The following is a 17,400-nucleotide window of genomic DNA, read 5'->3' as shown; positions in this document are numbered from 1 at the left end:
GCAGCGTGCTGATACCGGCCCTCTGGGGGCCCCCAGTCTGCTCAGCGACTGTTCCACTTAGCATTGTACCCCATATGGGCCGTTCACATTCCCTTTCTTTTTTTTTTTTAATTAAGGTTTTATTTATTTATTTTAAGAGGAGAAGGGAGGGAGGGAGAGAGGAAGAGAAACATCAGTGTGTGGTTGCCTCTCACATGCCCCCTGCTGGGAACTGGCCTGCAACCCAGGCATGTGCCCTGACTGGGAATTGAACCAGTGACGTGTTCTGTTTGCAGGACGACACCCAGCCCACTGAGCCACACCAGTCAGCACCCTGCCATTCAGTTTTGAATTAGAGCACTTTACTGTGAGCAAGTGGTGCTTAGAACAGGGTATTTCACACTTGGTGATTATTCTCTCTGAGTGAAAAGTAGCCCCTGTTGTACCTGAAGGCACTGCTCTGGGGAGGGATACCCGCCATTGAGGGCGTCCCTGAAGCAGGCTCGGCCGCGGAGCCAAGGCCTGGCCAGCACGGCGGCCGCCTGGGTCGTGCTGACTCTCAGCGCTGCTTGACGCAGCGGCCGACCTCACTCCCAGCACAGACCTTTCAGCTGTGTTGCCCTGAGGTGGTTGCCTCTGGGGCCTCCTCCCCGGGTGTTGGATTTTAGGTGACAGGCACCCAGCGTTGAAGAAGGAGGCGCCTTTTTTGTTGTAAAGGGATCGTTTATTTCCTCTCCTGTGTGTGAGATACGGACTCATTTTATTAATGAGTGAGAATTAAAATTTCGTTTTGCTGTGTTATAAACGGTAGGCCATTCTGGTGATAGGACCTCCTTTTCTGTCTGTAATCCTTGTCTGCAAAGTAAATCGCCAGCTTTGAAATGGTTCCTCTGCGTGGTTCAGGGCACGTGCCAGGTGGCTGGCACTTGGACCCAGAGCACCAGTGGCAAACACAAGGCCTTCGGGCCAAATCTCGCCCTCCACCTGGTTTTATCCGGCAGCAGCGCTGAGCTCCTGGCCCCTTGTGAATGAGTAGTTACTTCTGTACAGTCCTAATGTTACATTTGGCCCTTCGAAGGCGGCCATGAGGCTGATGTGGCCCCTCTAGGTTCTAGAGGCTCATTTGGGGATTGAATTTCGACTGTGCCTTCCCAGAAGCCTCAGGCAGTTTGGGGATGGGCTGGGTGAACCGTCCTGCCCTGTGGGCCTAGGCTGCGGCCCTGACACCGCCCCCACTTCCCGGGGGCCAGTTGGTGAGGCCGTGCCACTGTGTTCTGAGGGAAGGGGGGCCGTGTGCGACCCCGACAACCCCCGTTACTTTTACTGTTGGTACTTTGTTTTGCTTTCGGTAAAAACCGAGTGTGAGAGCAGTGCAGTGTCATCAGAACAAGGGGGAGGAGGTAGGGCTCGTCAGGTGGGGCTGGTCAGGTGGCTCTGTTGTTTTAGAATTTACAAACATTTTAATAATTACAAACTTCTGAAAGTCAGCTGAAATTTTACTTGCCAAGAGTGTAGTAAGAAGTTCATAAGAGTTAGGTTTGTTGCGTTTTAAGTGTTTGACTTCTGGGTTTTGCTTATCTGTGTGTGTGTTGTTTGTCAGGACGTGGAGATCGACATTGAACTGGCCCCTGGCGACCAGACCAGCACGCCCAAGACCAAGGAGCTCTCCGAGAAGGACATCGGCAACCAGCTGCACATGCTGACCAACCGGCACGACAAGTTCCTGGACACCCTCCGGGAGGTGAAGGTTCGTGTGCGGCCCCGGGGCCCCGGGGGCTTCTTCCCCCGGATGTTTTCAGTCCTGAAATTAGGACTTTCTCCACTGCAGTTGGAGGTTTTCTGTTTTGCAAGTTAACACCCTCTTTCCTTTCTCAGTGGAAACCGTGGTAAGTTCCATGAGACTCTGAAGGGGGTGTTTAAGGTGAAGACTCAGGAGAGGAGTTACATTGTCTCACGGGAGAAAATGAGAAAAGGGCTGGTTCCCCATTACTGCCCCTTGGCAGGAGTGGTACTGTTGTTTGCTAAGTAAATACGATGAGACGTCTCTGGATTATTTTTCAAGTGCAGAAAAGGAGGAGAAAATGGGAGCCATGTGGTGAATGAGGCTCCCTTTGGGGAGTGGGGGCCCACGAGGGTGTCTGTTCCGGGATGCGTGCAGGTGTCCGGCTTCCACGCATGCTCGGGTCAGTGACAGGCATGTGTGTGTGTTCAGGGGGCGACGCAGTCGCTCGTGGCTCTGCACACCAGGTTACTTTTGAGGAGCATCATGGAGAAAGGGGCGATTCTGTCTGTCAGGAGCTGGGCGGGCCCCGTGGGCTTCCAGCAGCCCGGGAGCCTGGCTGCTGATGAGAAACACTGTCAGCTGATTCCGATTCTCAAATCTACAAAGCTGAGGACCAAACCAGACGCGCGTGTGGATCTGGCAGTTCCCCGGGCCCTCGGGTCCCGACTGTGGCCGCTGTCGTAGGGCGTGCCCGTCTGCGCCGCCGGCATTCCCGCCTTGTCTGCACAGCTCTCGGTTCACTCTTCAGAACTGGGCCTGCTGCCAGGTCGCCTACCTCCTGTACGTGTGCCTTTCCCCTTTCCTATTCTCAGTGACCGCTGCTCTGTGGGCCGTTCACCTCTCACGTGTCCATTCAGCGTCAGCGTGTGTGGAAATACCCTTGGAGTTAAAAGCACAGGCGTGTCACTGCTGAGTCCTCGCCCACGCCCGTGCTTGGCTGCTAAGCCCAGAGCGGGCTGGTCTCTGATGCCCGGAGTCTGTTTCACTCGGACGTGACACTTGCTCGGCTCTTCGGGAGTTTGGCGGTGGAGCACGTCCGGCAGCTCTGGGCAGGGCTGGCGCCAGCGCAGGCCCGGTGACACTAACCCCGTCTCTCTCTCCAGACGGGGGCCCTGCTCAGCGCCTTTGTGCAGCTGTGTCATATCTCCACCGCCCTGGCCGAGAGGACCTGGGTCCAGCTTTTCCCCAGACTCTGGAAAATCCTGTCTGACAGGCAGCAGCACGTGAGTGTATTTTAAAATTCTGTTTTGGAAAACGTTGTTTTAAAGATTTTATTTACTTTTTAGAAGGAGGGGAAGGGACGGAGAAAGACAGGTAGAGAAGCATCTGCGTGTGAGAGACACGTTGATCGGCTGCCTCTCACACGCACCAACCAGAAACCTGGCCCACAGCCCAGGCATGTGCCCTGGCTGGGGATCGAACCAGTGACCTTTTGGTTCGTAGGCCAGTGCTGAATCCACTGAGCCGTACCAGCCAAGACTGCTTTAGCTTTTGGTAAGTGTTTATGGTGAAATAATTTTGATTAAGTTTCTAAGGATGAGGAAACTATTATCTGAGAGTGGAATATCAAAGTATATTGGCAGATGCGGGATGAGAGAGTGAAGAGCCATGCTGGTTTGAAGCGAAGACCTGAGTGAACACGGTGTTTGGTTGCAGGCTCTCGCCGGGGAGATCAGCCCGTTCCTGTGCAGCGGCAGCCACCAGGTGCAGCGGGACTGCCAGCCCAGCGCGCTGAACTGCTTCGTGGAGGCCATGTCGCAGTGCGTGCCGCCCATCCCCATCCGGCCCTGCGTTCTCAAGTACCTGGGGAAGACCCACAACCTGTGGCTCCGTTCCACGTTGATGCTGGAGCACCAGGCCTTTGAGAAAGGTCTGAGTCTGCAGATTAAGCCGAAGCAGACCACGGAGTTTTATGAGCAGGAGAGCATAACGCCACCCCAGCAGGTGAGCCCCTGGCTGTGAGTTCACTGTGCCGTCCGTGCCGGTGACGCCCCGTCTCCACAAACACCCCCGGTGGTTCTGCTGGGGAAAGTGTCTGTCACGGGCACTCAGAAACCGCGTCCTGCGTTTCAGGAGATACTGGACTCGCTCGCAGAGCTGTACTCTCTGTTACAAGAGGAGGACATGTGGGCTGGCTTGTGGCAGAAGCGTTGCAAGTACTCGGAGACGGCGACGGCCATCGCGTACGAGCAGCACGGGTTCTTCGAGCAGGTAGCGCTGTCCGGCGGGGCGGACGGGCCGCACGGCTGTGCCACTGTCACATGCTAACGGTACTGGCGTGTCCGAGGGAGTTCACGTTTACGTGAGTTTCCTGTTCCACTTGAAGGGTTTGTCCTGCACGTGAAGTCTTTGAAGATTATTTCAGAGAAACACACGACGGGGACGTTTTTAATGCTCAGTCCCAAGCCCTTCACTGCTAGAAGCAAACGTGGGTGGTTTTCATCTGCGCTCGTTGGTCCTGTCGGAAGTGGAAGGCAGATGGCGTTTTGTGTTGAGACTTAGTCTCTGTGCTTGTCCTTTCAGTGTTCTGCGGTCCTGCTCTCAGTCCTGTTTAGGACACTGAGCCTCAGAGACCCCGAAGCACAGGCACGAGCTGTGGTCTCTGCTCTGGTCACCGAACCCGGGGCCAGGCAGCCTCCCACCCCTGCATTCTGCGTGGGGAGTGGCGCCCCTCGGTTCTCCCCCTTTGTGCTCTGGGAACAGGGGCACCCAGGGGGCACGTGACTGCAGAAAAGGGTGTGAGGCGCTCCTGGGTTTGCCACCCAGCTTGCCCTAGACTGTTGAGGAATGGCTGTGGAAATTTTTCTAGTTAAACAGCAGTTTGAAAGCGCTATTCACCCTTTCAGGCACAAGAGTCATACGAAAAAGCCATGGATAAAGCCAAAAAAGAGCACGAGAGGAGCAACGCCTCCCCTGCGATTTTCCCTGAGTACCAGCTTTGGGAGGACCACTGGATTCGGTGAGCCGGGCGGGGCGGGAGCCAGCTGAGGGAGCCCACGGTCTCTGGGGTGTGCTTGTGGCTAGTGTCCCCAAAAGGGAACTCGGCTGCTGCCTTTACGGCACCACAGAGAAAAGAACAAACAAAAACCTGAGCACGGTTTTAAGGTCTTGAGGAGTCAGAGACGCCTGCTGGGGGAAACCGTCCCTGCCTCTCCCTGCTCCAGCACTGGGGGCGCCCCTTGCGCAGTGGGCGTTCTCGGTGTCCCGGGGAGCTGCTCCTTCCGGAGGGCAGGGGGACTTGCAGGGGAGCAGGTCGGCACCCTGCAGAAGCCCGCCCTTCTCGGGGAAGGACATCAGTCTTCCTGTGCTGGGTGGAAGCGAGCACCTGCCCCCGTGCTTTCTGACTCCGTGGGAACTGACCAGCTGGCTCTCTGGCCTCCAGGTGCTCCAAGGAGCTGAACCAGTGGGAGGCCCTGACGGAGTACGGCCAGTCCAAAGGGCACATCAACCCGTACCTCGTGCTGGAGTGTGCTTGGCGGGTGTCAAACTGGACCGCCATGAAGGAAGCGCTGGTGCAGGTGAGACCTCCCCGATCCTCGCTGACCCGTCCACTCTCGGGGCATGTTCCCTGCAGCCGCGTGCATGCCTTTCGCCGAAGTAATGGGTCTCTGGGAATTGCTCTTCACTGAGAATAGCCTGGGCGTGTGGGCAGATGAAGGTAGCTGTTGGGGAGCAAGAATGATTTGGAGTTATCTGCATTACCTTTCCTGAATTTGAATTGAACTGTAAATTAGTGTTTGTTTATACTCAGTCTAAGTGTCAGGTGTGGAGACCTTGGATCTGAGCAAACAAATGAGTCGTAGAACCTAGAGGAGAAACGCAGAGGAGCAGTCAGTTTTGCTGGTGGCTTTGGCCAGTGGAAGCACAGCCAGGAGTGAGTGCAGCAGAGGTGACTGGTGTGCCCCCAGGGGCTGGCGGAGGGGCTGCTGCCAGTGCCCGGTGGGTGCAGCAGCCGGTATCGCACTCAGCACAGTTTGTGTCACTGGAGCACTGGTGGCATTGTGCAAGGGAAGTAGTCACTAGCTTGGCTGAGCTCCCCATTTAAAGAATTCCCCGCCACCCAGAGGGGTTTGGTGCGCAGTGGGAGAGTGCACGCACCGGTCCAGTGCTCTTCCTCCCAGGGGGAGCTCCTGTTGGGGCGTCGGCAGGGCCAGACAGACCTGCCGCCTGACCCCCAGTGCGGGGCTCTCACCGCCCAGTTTCGTCTTTGGCGGGAGCCACCTGTGTTGTGCCTTGTGTCCTCCTGCCCTTGTGCCCGTCCGTGCTGCGCTCCCTCGGCCCTGGTGCTGCCACCCACCGTCTGCCTCTCCGGGTGGTGGTCACGTGAGCGGGGTCCTCAGGAAGGAAATGCGGGTATTCGTCCTCCCACCCCTGCCCCCAGTGCCTGCTTGCTCACCTTCCCGCCGGTGGTCTCCTTCCCTTAGTGTGGAGGCTGCGAAAGCATATGGAGTTCACAGTCCCCTTTCTTTGAAAAGATGAACCTCAATTGAGTTTGAAGCTCTGCTGTGGTTCCAGCACCTGGTTCGCTACTGATGCTCTTTTAGCAAAAAGCAGAAGAGTGAAGAACTGGTGCAGGAGCTGGAGTTGCTCTGAGAAATAACCAGTCACTTGTAAAGATGTGTGTGTGTGTGTCTCTCTGACAGTGCATTTACAGTTGGTTTTTCTTTCTCTTATTTTGATAAAAAATTCTGCTGAATAATGTTTATAGTTCACGCTGCCTTTTTAAATCTCTTCTCCAAGATTTCACTTAGCTGGGCATGTGCAGTACCATACCGTCAGCAGGTCTGGCAAATGAAGTTCTTTCTTCACAAAGTCTTCCTTATTTTCCAAAAGTTGTAAGGCACTTACTGATTAGAAAAGAGCTCAGTACATACAAACATTCTGAGTAATCTTTAGTAAATTAACTTCAGATGGTCTTTATAGGAGTAAATTATTTACTTATTTGCTAGTACTTAAGAGATTCAAGTTACTTTTTTATTCCTGTGCTTCATGATTATTGTGCTGCTCACAGGAGTCCACTTCTTGGTGCGATTCAATAGGCGGGACACTTTTCTTGTGGGGGAGAAATTAAAGAGACACCTTTGCTCTGAGTTCTCGGGTGGGGGTTGTGATGGACAAACACCTGTGTTAAATGGGGTTTACGTCCAGAAAATGGGAGACAGGCGTGGTTTAGAGGGTCCCGTTGGAAGCAGGTGCACTTGCAAGTTTGCCCTCCCGAATGTCGTCATCACTGGGCTGTTGAATCTACGCAGGGCCGAGAACGTGCGTGTTCTTCGAGAGCAGAGGTGCAAACAAGCCAGGCATCAGGTGCCCCACGGCGTTGTCATTACCGTCACTACTTCCACGTGTGGGCAGCTGGCACCAAGGCAGTGGAATGTGTATGATTTTTATTGTTACTTCCCAAAGGTGCTTTGGAGTGAGTGTTGATCTTGTTGTAGCAAGTCCTGTGCAGTTTCTTCAACAGAGAGATCCTTTCATCTCCATATACACAGCAAGATTATTTTTTAAAATACTGACATTTTTAATCACTTCAGTGCTCTGTGAGAGCACACTGACCTGCGATGCTTTCTCTGGCAGGCGGTGAGCAGGCACGCGGCTGGCAGGGACGCGAGGGGGCCTTTCCCCGGCTGCACCTGTGTGTGCGGGGGCAGGGGTTAGGGTTCCGGGGGGGGGGGGGGGGCTCCATGATGGAACTGGTGACCAGGATGCAAGGAGTATAGGGGAAATTGCATGACAGGTAATTGTGGCTTTTAAATGTGACAGTACAATTTATTAATGTTCACTCGCATTTTTGTGAGTCTGAATCGCTGCCCTCTGCTTCCTTGTACAATGTGGAACAAGTTAGATTGATTTCCCAGAATAATAATTGAATTGAAAACAATCCATAATTTTATTGATATTTTTCAGAGTCAAGACGAACACATACTGAATACTTTAAAACTTGGCTTGCTGGCTCTGACCCGTGTGTCTCGTTTGCTTGGGCATAATCCCAAAAGTTGCTGAGTCAGTTCCCAGTCAGGATACATCCTGGGCTTCGGGCAGGTCCCCAGTTGGGGGCGTGTGAGAGGCAGCCAGTCGATGAAACATCAGTGTGTGTGGTTGCCTCTCATGTGTCCCCTGCTGGGAACTGGCCTGCAACCAGGCATGTGCCTTGACTAGAAATCAAACCGCGATCCTCTGGTTCTCAGGCTATTGAGCTACACCAGCCAGGGCAAATAAATATCTAAAAAAACCCCCAAAAAACAACCAAGCTTTGCTGGCTGGATTTGTAGCCGAGGAAGTGATGGTTGTTAACTGGCCTGTCACGGCAGTCTGCCCATTTTTGGAACTGCCGATACCTTGGAGCAAGGAGCCTGTGGCATGGCTGGCTCCGTGGCTGGACACATCAGCCACTGGCCAGCGCTCAGCAAAGGAGGGTGTCCAGAAAAAGCACTCTAAACGTGTGGCTTCTCTGAAGGAAATAAATGTCTGTGGATGCTTAATTTCTGCTTATTGCTTTGCACAATTGACTGCAAAAAGATTGACCTGACTTTCTGACTCTCTGTGCAGAGAGGAGGACCCGCCACTTCCCGTGTAACCGTCTTTTCCTTCCAGGTGGAAGTCAGCTGTCCTAAGGAGATGGCCTGGAAGGTCAACATGTACCGGGGGTACCTGGCCATCTGCCACCCCGAGGAGCAGCAGCTCAGCTTCATCGAGCGCCTGGTGGAGATGGCCAGTGGCCTGGCCATCCGCGAATGGCGGCGGCTGCCCCACGTGGTGTCCCACGTGCACACTCCACTTCTCCAGGTGGGTGCGGCGCACGTGCGCTCGGCGGCCTCGGGCCGTTGCTGGTCTGCAGCCGAGCAGCGCAGCAGGGAGGAAGCTCCTCCCACAGGTCTCATCCTTTCCCGGCACAGCCTGTCCTCCGGGGAAGGGGGCCCGAGTGAACTCGCAGAGGGCCCAACGCTGCTTCTCGTAGTTGGAGCTTTCAGGGATTCTGGTGACGGAAGGCGTCCTTAGCAGTGGTTCTGATGGTGTGCGTTTTGCTCTAGGGATTTTCTCTAGTGATACCCTGCCACCACGAGTGGGACACTGTTGTTCAGTTCAGGAAGGTCTCTCATCCCCCGAAAGTCCCGGGTTGAACGGGCGGTGCCTCGGCCCCTTCTCTGCCTGTCGTCTTCACTGTTTCTGGCCTTTTGTTCCAGCCACACGAGCTGCCCTGAAAGGGCTCGACTCTCCCCTCGCCTCCCCACCCCTGCACGTGCGCGCACACGCACACCACACGTGCTGCTCCTCTCCACAGAGCACACTTCCCGCTCTGGTGTGCAAGTGCACACGCACTGCAGCTGTGCGGCTCCCGCGTTCCGGAGTCAGGCCGTGGGCTGACAGTGCAGCCGTAGCGCAGAATGGTCACACTTTTTCTTTGGAAAGAGAATTTTTGAGACTAAATTGGTGTGTTGATTTTTATCATAGTGTAGTTGCTTATTAATGTACTTAGAATTTTCTGTCTTTTGCAAAATGAAATAGTTCATTGTTGTTTTCAAACAAGGCCTTGTTTTGATATTTTTCATATCTGTTATTTTTTGCTCTTTCTCAAGGTATGTTAATTATGAACAATTATGTGTTACGAAGAACACAGTTGTGAGTAAGTAGAAATTATTGTGAGTTATGTATTTAAAGCAGAGTTTAAAATGCAGTATTTCAGGTAGTCCGGATTCAAGTACTCTGGAGGTGAAATTAGGGGTAGTTTTGTTTCTCACCCACTGCTTCACTTGGGGTTGATGCTTGGTAAGTATTTGCTGATTAGCTTAGTTACAAGTCTGGCTACAAAAGATGATTTGTACCACCAGTAGCACTGTCAGCTACTCCAGCTGAGACATCTTAGAGAAAACAAAACTGTCCACGCAAATGATTTTAGGGAGCCATTTAACATTTCAGTTTGATCATTTTGATAAGTATTCTTACGTAGAGGGTCCCATTCATATATAATTTGAGACAAAGGAGGGTGAGGAGAATGAGTTAGAGAAGTGCTTATTAAAAAAAAAAATCAAACCAAGTAAGTACCTTTTGCCCAAGCTTAGTAAATGTTAATGCCTAATTTAAAAAAGTTTCATACTATCATGTTTTAAAACACGCATTTCGAACTGTAGCTCGTGACACTCCCCTTCCCCCTCCACTGCCACCAAAAAAAGTCAGCGAAGGGGAGGGTCTCGGTGCTTTGGACAAGGGCGTCCCCATCTGGCTGGTTTTTGACCTTAGGCTCTGACAGGGATGTTGGGTGGCCAGCCTGTCGCTCTGACATCCCGGAAACACTGGTGCTGATCCCCGGGTCAGCTGCTGAGGCAGAAGCAGCACAGGGCTGTTTTGGAGAGAGCGAGTTGAACACCGTGGTTCGGGCAGGCTGTCTGCCATAGCAGCTGACATGTCTGCCTCTAAAGTTCTTCATAAAAGCAGTGACTACACTGGGGAAAATTGTCAAAAGCAGCTTTCAGGATTCTGGAAATTGAATACAGACTTGCAACAATTGAAGGAGCATTGAAGAAAAACAAAAGATATGTTTTAGTAAGAACAGCGAGAGCTTCGTACTGTTCAGTTGTCCTGCCCCCACTCTTCCTCTCCCCGTCTCTGCAGCGGCGGTGAACCCCGCAACCTCCAACCCCCGCAACCTCCAACCGCAGGAGCTCTGGCCTGTCTTCCCCCAGTGGGGGGTAGAACAGATTTAGAGACTCAAACAAAAACAGAAAACCCAGCCCCAGAGAACTGGTACCATTTCACTAGCATCCCAGCTCCCCAGAAAAGCCCTGTTCACAGGTTGCTTTCTGTCCGACCTGACTGAGAGTGCACTCAGTGAGGAAAGCCGTGCCTGGGGGCGGTTGTCAAGAACAGCCGGCGGCAGTCCTTTAACATCACAGCTGCCTGGCGAGGCAGTCCCCACTGGGGCACGGAAGAGACTGGTCGGGTGGAGGGAAGGTTGGGGAATAGATGTCCCAGAGATGTTGGAAAACTGTATCCTAGAAAACGGAAGGGTCATGGACCCATGCACACGCTCAGGAGATTTGAGAAGACCCTGAGCTTTCGCCACTGGCTGACTTCGAGGCCCTGGAGCAGCAGGAAGTGAAGGCACAGGCCAGGTCGAAAGGCCGCCTGGCCGAGTGCAGAAGGCGTGCGGTGCACAGCAGGCACCCACGGCCCCTCCGCAGCCCATGGGGGTCTCGCTGTTTCAGGTCTTTAAGGAGACCGCCGGCTGATTATTAGCTGGCCACCAGGCTAACTGAGCAGCAGCTTTAGTGGTTACATTCTACAAATAACACTTGCATCATAGAATTAGTCCCAGAAAGTCACTAAACAAATAGCAACAACCGAAAAAAAGGAAAACACCTTTATCAATGCCTAGCCTGGAGGAATTTGACTTGGAGAGTCGCCACAGTGTAACATCTAAAATGTTTAGTTTTCAACAAGGCCAGGTGTGAAAAGGAAGAGGCAAAAGGGGCTCCCATGGAGGGGAAGCCATCAGCAGAGTCTGCCCCCAGGGGAGGCCCGTCATCGGGCTCAGTGTCCGGAAACTTGGATCAGCGTGGGTGAGTGAGGCGTTCGAGGAGCGAAAGGGAACGTCTGTAAAGGATCATAGGGGAGGGTGGGGGTGACACCCTCACTGGCTTGATGGTGTCACTGAAAAGATGGTTTTAAGCAGCAGTTTGTGAGTGTAACTGAAGGTGGAAGCTCACTGGAGATGCCCCCCAGCGGACCCAGCAGGCCCGAGAAAAAGTCAGGCAGACGATTCCCGTCTGACGAACAGGGAGAAGAGCTACTGAAGAAACTTGGGCGGGCCTACGCAGGACGCCCACATTCACACCAGCACGCTCACAGCGGGGTCCCAGAGGGGGTGGGGAAGGGGGCGAGAAGGGATCCTTGTAGAAATAACGGCTGAAAGCGGCCCAGATTTGGTAAAATTAAGAAACCAATTCATTTACAGTAGGAGCAAAAGGAATAAAATACATAAGAATAAATTTAACTTTGTATTTCAAAGAACACCATCGAGAAAGGAGAAGGGCAGCCTACAGAACGAGAGGGTGTGTTTGCAAATCTAGGAAAGGACTCCCATCCAGACGGGTAAACGAGGAAAGACAACTCAGTCTTAAAGTGGGCGAAAGATTTGAATCAACGCTTCTCTAAGGAATACGTGTGAATGACCTGTAAGCACATGCACAGGTGCCAACATCTCTAGTCACCAGGGGAATGAGAGTCGGAACCACATGGAGATGCCACTTCACACCCACTGGCCCTCACCTGTTGCTGGTGGGAATGGAAGGAGTTCTGCCCCTTTGGAAATGGTCTGGTGGCTCCTCGGGGTATTAAACATGGAATTACTCTGTGATCTTGCGGTTTTACCCCTTGGAATAAGTCTAAGAGAAATTGAAACGTGGCCACAAAAACTTACACATTGATGTTCATAGCAGTAATATTCATAATAGCCCAAATGACCATCAGCTGATAAATGAAGAGATAAAATGTGCACCCGTGAAACGGGGCGCCACTCAACAATACAAAGGAATTAAATACCAATAACACGTCGCGTCTGGAGCGAACCTCGAGGATAGGCCGGGTGAGGACGCCAGGCACAGAAGGGCGCAGTGTTGATTCCGTGTGTGTGAAGTGCACGGACTAGGCCCATCCAGGGAGACGGGAAGCGGAGGAGTGGTTGTCACCCTCTGCAGGAGGAAGGGTGGGGGTGGCCCCCAGTGAGCACAAGACTTCTTTTGGAAGTAATGTAAAGGTTCTATGATTAGGTGGTGGTGATTCATGTAGTGGTTGATGTGACTTGGAGAATATCGTAAAAACTGTTGAACTGTGTACTTCAGGAGGTTTGATGTTTTAATTATATCTCAGTAAAGCTGTTAAAAAGGAAATACCTGCCCAGGCTGTTGTAGCTCAGTGGATTGAGCACGGGCCTGTGAACCAAACAACTGCGGTTCAATTCCCAGTCAGGGCACATGCCTGGGTTGCAGGCCAGTTCCCAGCAGGGGATGCACAAGAAGCAATCATACATTGATGTTTCTCTTCCTCTCTCCTTCCCTTCCCATCTAAAGATAAAGAAATAAAATCTTTAAAGAAAAAAAGGAAATATCCCGTTCTATATTCAGTAAGTTTTGGGTGGGAGGATTAAAGGTTTTAGAAATTACATGTAATGAACTAAACTTGAAATATAGGTAACTCAAGTAGGTAATTAAGAAAATTAAGACCCTACAACAAGACACGGAGTACTGACCTGGCTGCTGTGTTTGGGAGACTAAAAAAAACTGCAGACACAGATGTTTGCCTGAGAGGAGCACTCAGCTGGAGGGAGACAGCAGTTTCTGAGAAGCTGACCGATGCACAGTGATTAGCGGGAGACTGGGACTCGGGCTGTGCAGGGAGGGGAGCCCCCACGGAGAGGGGGACCTCTTGGGCAGGGTTTGGGCGGGCTCGGACTCGTGGCCAGGGCCTTCCCCATGAGGAAGGCTGCAGTAGGCTGCAGCAGCAATGCGCCTGCCATCTACAAGGTAGTAAACGAGGCAGACTCATCGGGGACGGGACTGAAAGTGTCTGTGCCAGTCCAGAGAGATCATCAGAACCACGTTTTAAGATTGTCGGTGTGGCTGTGGGGTTTTAATGTCGACGGAGGAAAGCCTGAGCGCAGGGCTAGGCTGCCCTCTTCTCAGACGGCGGTGGATGGCTGACCATGGCCGGAAAAGAGTTGTTCGGGGGCTGCCCGATAGCAAGTGCTGGCGTCCACACCACTCTTGGCTCCCTCTCCTGTCTCAGCGGCCACAGCTGAGGTTTTAACCCCAGCACGTGTGGGGGCTGGGCGGGCGGTGCTGGAGGTAAAGAGTGAGAGAGATGCGGACGCCCAGGTGGCCTGTGAGTTGGACCCTTCCTCCCAGGACCGGACCGTGAGGTCCTCGCAGCACACCAGGGTCCTGCAGGTCTGGCCTGCTCACACGTGTGCTCTCGGTAGAAGGCTGACCGTGGACCCTCTTGTGTCATCCCGCTCAGGCTGCCCAGCAAATCATTGAGCTCCAGGAAGCCGCACAGATAAACGCAGGCTTGCAGCCGACCAACCTGGGGCGGAGCAACAGCCTGCACGACATGAAGACAGTGGTGAAGACCTGGAGGAACAGGCTGCCGATCGTGTCGGACGACCTGTCCCACTGGAGCAGCGTCTTCATGTGGCGGCAGCACCACTACCAGGGTATGCACGCCTCCCACGCCCTGTTCTGGCTTCAGTCTTGGTTCTGTTTTGGCTTTTTTGTTTGTTTGTGTTTCTTTTTTTTTTACTAGGCTCTGTTTTCTGGTGGGTGTGGGAGATGGTGGTGGTGTGGCGTGGTGAAGATGAAGGTGGTGAAAGATGGAAGGGTTTCTTCCTGCCTGTTAAGTTTTCCCAGCTAGAGCAGAAACGCGGCCAGACACTGCTGGGTGCCCCAGGGGCTCAGGCCAGTGTGGCTGGAGCTCCAGGTCCTGGCTGTGTTTCAAAGCCGCACCCCCCACCCCCTCCCCCAAGGAGTGTGGCCTTTTCTGTTTTTCTGGCCCCCTCGGCTCACACCCTTCATGGTTTAGTTAGCTAGGATGCTAACACTCAACTCGGTCTTCGTGCTTTTTATAGCTTCCTTTTGATATAAAGTATGAGGAAAGGTAAGAGTTCATCACCGAGTTTTCCATTTTCACAAGCCGTGTGTGTGTGTGTGTGTGTGTGTGTGTGTGTGTTCACTTTTTATTTAAGCCTTATTGTGGAATACTTTGAAAACGTTTGGCCTGTGCTGTTAAGCCGTCTCTCTGCCTTCTAGCCATCGTGACTGCGTATGAAAACAGTTCTCAGCACGACCCAAGCTCCAACAATGCCATGCTCGGGGTGCACGCGTCCGCCTCGGCGATCATCCAGTACGGGAAGATCGCCCGGAAGCAGGGGCTGGTCAACGTGGCCCTGGACATCCTGAGCCGCATCCACACCATCCCCACCGTCCCCATCGTGGACTGCTTCCAGAAGATCCGGCAGCAGGTCAAATGCTACCTGCAGCTGGCGGGAGTCATGGGGAAGAATGAGTGCATGCAGGTGGGTGCTGGGGTCTGTGGAGAGGGGGCGCGCGTCCCTGTGGGAGCTGCTGGCTCAGGTGACGGGCGCGTGGCGGTGTGACACCTCCTACAGACGCAGCCTCAGTCCTACAGGCACAACCGTGGTGGGGGCACAGTCCTTCCTAAACAAGAAAAGGAAAGGCGCCCCCCAGTGTTTGAAATACGTCTTTTTATCATCTCTATTCCACCATATACTTGGTTAGTGCGTTGAAGGAAAGAGATTAAAAACTGCAGAAGTGTGAAGGTGTTGCAAGGTAGATTTTTGGCTGTGTTGGGAGGAATGTTAATAAAAGCAATGATGAGGAAATGATTAGACATATAAAGATTGGAGAAAATCACACCCTTAAGGCGTCTAGGACTGAATTTGGCATTTAGTGATTCAGCCAAGTACTTTTAGTCGGCAAATACGGTTGGCAAATCTGTTGTCAACTTAAAGTACATTTGTCCACGACCTTTAGGACTTAATTGCCTTGATAAATATTTTAATGAAGTTGGTATAGTAATATTGTCTAGAAATTTCAAGAACTTTTTTCTGCACATTTTTTAATCAGGGCCTTGAAGTTATAGAATCTACGAACTTGAAGTACTTCACAAAAGAGATGACAGCGGAGTTCTACGCGCTGAAGGGAATGTTCTTGGCTCAGATCAACAAGTACGTGTGTTGTGGGGGGCGGGGGAGGGAGCAGCCCCTGCAGGCTCACTGTGGAAGCCAGTGTGAAGGTCAGCTGGAGCCGGTGTGGTTCAGTGGGCGTCGTCAGTGTGGTATGTCGGGCGTTGCACCTCCGCAGGGAGGGGAACATATAGCCGGTGGATAATCCTGTTGGTCGGGTGGTGCTTGAAAAGCTTTTAAAAAGGAGTGGCTTGAACACAGAACAGCTGGTGACATGGGTTCATTGCCCGTTCTCTCAGAGTGCTTTGTGGGAGCAGAGTGGGTCCCTTTCATGGAGCAGAGATGCACTTTGGGGCAGGGGTTGGTCATATGGCCTGCAGGCCAGACGCCACCGGGGTCTGGGTTCCGTAGAGGGCGCATCAGAGCACTCCCCCACTGCCGCGCGTCCGCGACTCTCCGCAGCTCAGCCAGAGTGGAGTTGTGGCAGGAATCGTGTGCCCTGTGAAGCCTGCGCCGCCTTCTCCCTGGCCCGTTACAGGGAAAGGGCCGGCGGGCGAGACGCTGTGAGATGCATGGCGCTGCCCGCCGTCTGCAGGGCTCTGAAGCCCACTTCTCACATTTTCGGTTACAGGGGTGGTCTTCAAGCTTGTTTTTAAGTAAGGATGCGATTTTGTCAAGATAAAAGGGGTTTATCCTCTTAAAAATTTTTTGAATTCATATTGACACAAAACACACCATCTGAAAATGTGCCGTTCAGTGAGCTTTCATATGTTCACAGTGTGTGCAGCCGTCACCACTCGGCAGTTCTAGAACATTTCCGTCACCCCCAGAAGCAGCCACGCGCTGGTAGCATCGCTTCCCGTTCTCCCCTCCCTTTGTCCTGGGGCAGCTGCCGGTCTGCTCACTGTCACTGATTTGCCTGTTCTCCATGTTTCCTGCAAATAGAATCAGACACGTGACCTTTGGGTGTGGCTTCTCAGCATAATGTTTTCAGGGTCGTCCGTGCTGTAGCGTGTGTCGGGGCTTCGTTCCTTCTCACGCCCTGTGCTGCTCTGTGGTGCATTCACGTCTGTCTTTTCTCCCAGCAGGTGGTGGCCACCAGGTGGCTTCCACTCTCAGCTGCGATGAGCGACACTGCTGCGGGCTCTCAGCTGCACATGAGGCCGTGTGGGGGCGTGGCCTCAGTGTTCCTGGCCCCGCATCAGTGTGTGGAAGCAGCATCGCTGGGTCCCCGGGCAGTCAGTCCTTCCTTTGTCATGTTGAGAGATGGCCAGTTTCCTGCAGGAGGTGCTCACCCTCGTCCCCTGCGCGGTGCTGGCGGGTCCCAGTCTCCCCACATCCTTGCTGGCACTTGCTGTTCCCCACGTCCCAGTGAGTGAGGTGGTGTCACACTGTGGGTTTGCTTCGCCTCTTTCCAGTGGCTGAGGAAGTTTAGCATCTTTCAGGTGCTTCTGTGCCACTTTTCTTTTCTAAGGAAACACCTATTCTGTTACTTAGCCCATTTTTAAAGTGGGTTATTTGACTTGTTACCACTGAGTTCCAATTCTCAAATGTCTGGGTGTGTTTCTTTCAGCTACATCACTTGAAAATATTTTCTCACACTCTGCAGGCGATCTTTCTGCTTTTCCGTTAGAGTCCTTAGTGCACAGAGTTTATCACTTTGATGAGTTCCATTTGTTTATTTTCCTTTCATTGCTTGTGCTTCATGTCTAAGGCCCTACTGCCTCACCCAAGGTCATGTGCATTTACTCCTGTCCTTTCTCCACCGTTCCTTCCCGTGGCAGCCGAGCATCGTGCTGTCCCAGCACCACTTGTTGGAGAGACTGTTCATTCCCCACTGAACAGCCTCCACTCTGAGTCGGGACGCGGCTGCGTCTCTGGGTGCTCAGCTCTGTGCACCCGTGTGTCATGGTCCTCACGCTGCTGTCATTCCGCCCTGACG

General features: G+C 52.9%; 1 protein-coding gene across 4 annotated transcripts in view; it reads left to right on the top strand.

Moving 5' to 3' along the window:
- Positions 1-17,400, top strand: part of TRRAP (transformation/transcription domain associated protein) — a 124,439-nt gene that overhangs the window by 84,704 nt on the left and 22,335 nt on the right. For all 4 annotated transcript variants that reach the window (XM_037164016.2, XM_037164013.2, XM_037164015.2 and 1 more), the window contains exons 51-60: positions 1,580-1,726; positions 2,866-2,985; positions 3,419-3,706; positions 3,836-3,973; positions 4,609-4,721; positions 5,145-5,280; positions 8,357-8,548; positions 13,775-13,970; positions 14,563-14,828; positions 15,400-15,500. In XM_037164016.2, the coding sequence (XP_037019911.1) occupies positions 1,580-1,726; positions 2,866-2,985; positions 3,419-3,706; positions 3,836-3,973; positions 4,609-4,721; positions 5,145-5,280; positions 8,357-8,548; positions 13,775-13,970; positions 14,563-14,828; positions 15,400-15,500 (1,697 nt within the window). The remainder of the gene's footprint in view (positions 1-1,579; positions 1,727-2,865; positions 2,986-3,418; positions 3,707-3,835; positions 3,974-4,608; positions 4,722-5,144; positions 5,281-8,356; positions 8,549-13,774; positions 13,971-14,562; positions 14,829-15,399; positions 15,501-17,400) is intronic.

Source organism: Artibeus jamaicensis, unplaced genomic scaffold (genome assembly GCF_021234435.1).
Source record: "Artibeus jamaicensis isolate MK-2021 breed Jamaican fruit bat unplaced genomic scaffold, CSHL_Jam_final contig_1085, whole genome shotgun sequence".
In the NCBI taxonomy this organism is placed as follows: domain Eukaryota; kingdom Metazoa; phylum Chordata; class Mammalia; order Chiroptera; family Phyllostomidae; genus Artibeus; species Artibeus jamaicensis.
The sequence above is the reverse complement of the archived record's forward strand: the minus strand, read 5'-3'. Positions and strand labels throughout refer to the sequence as shown.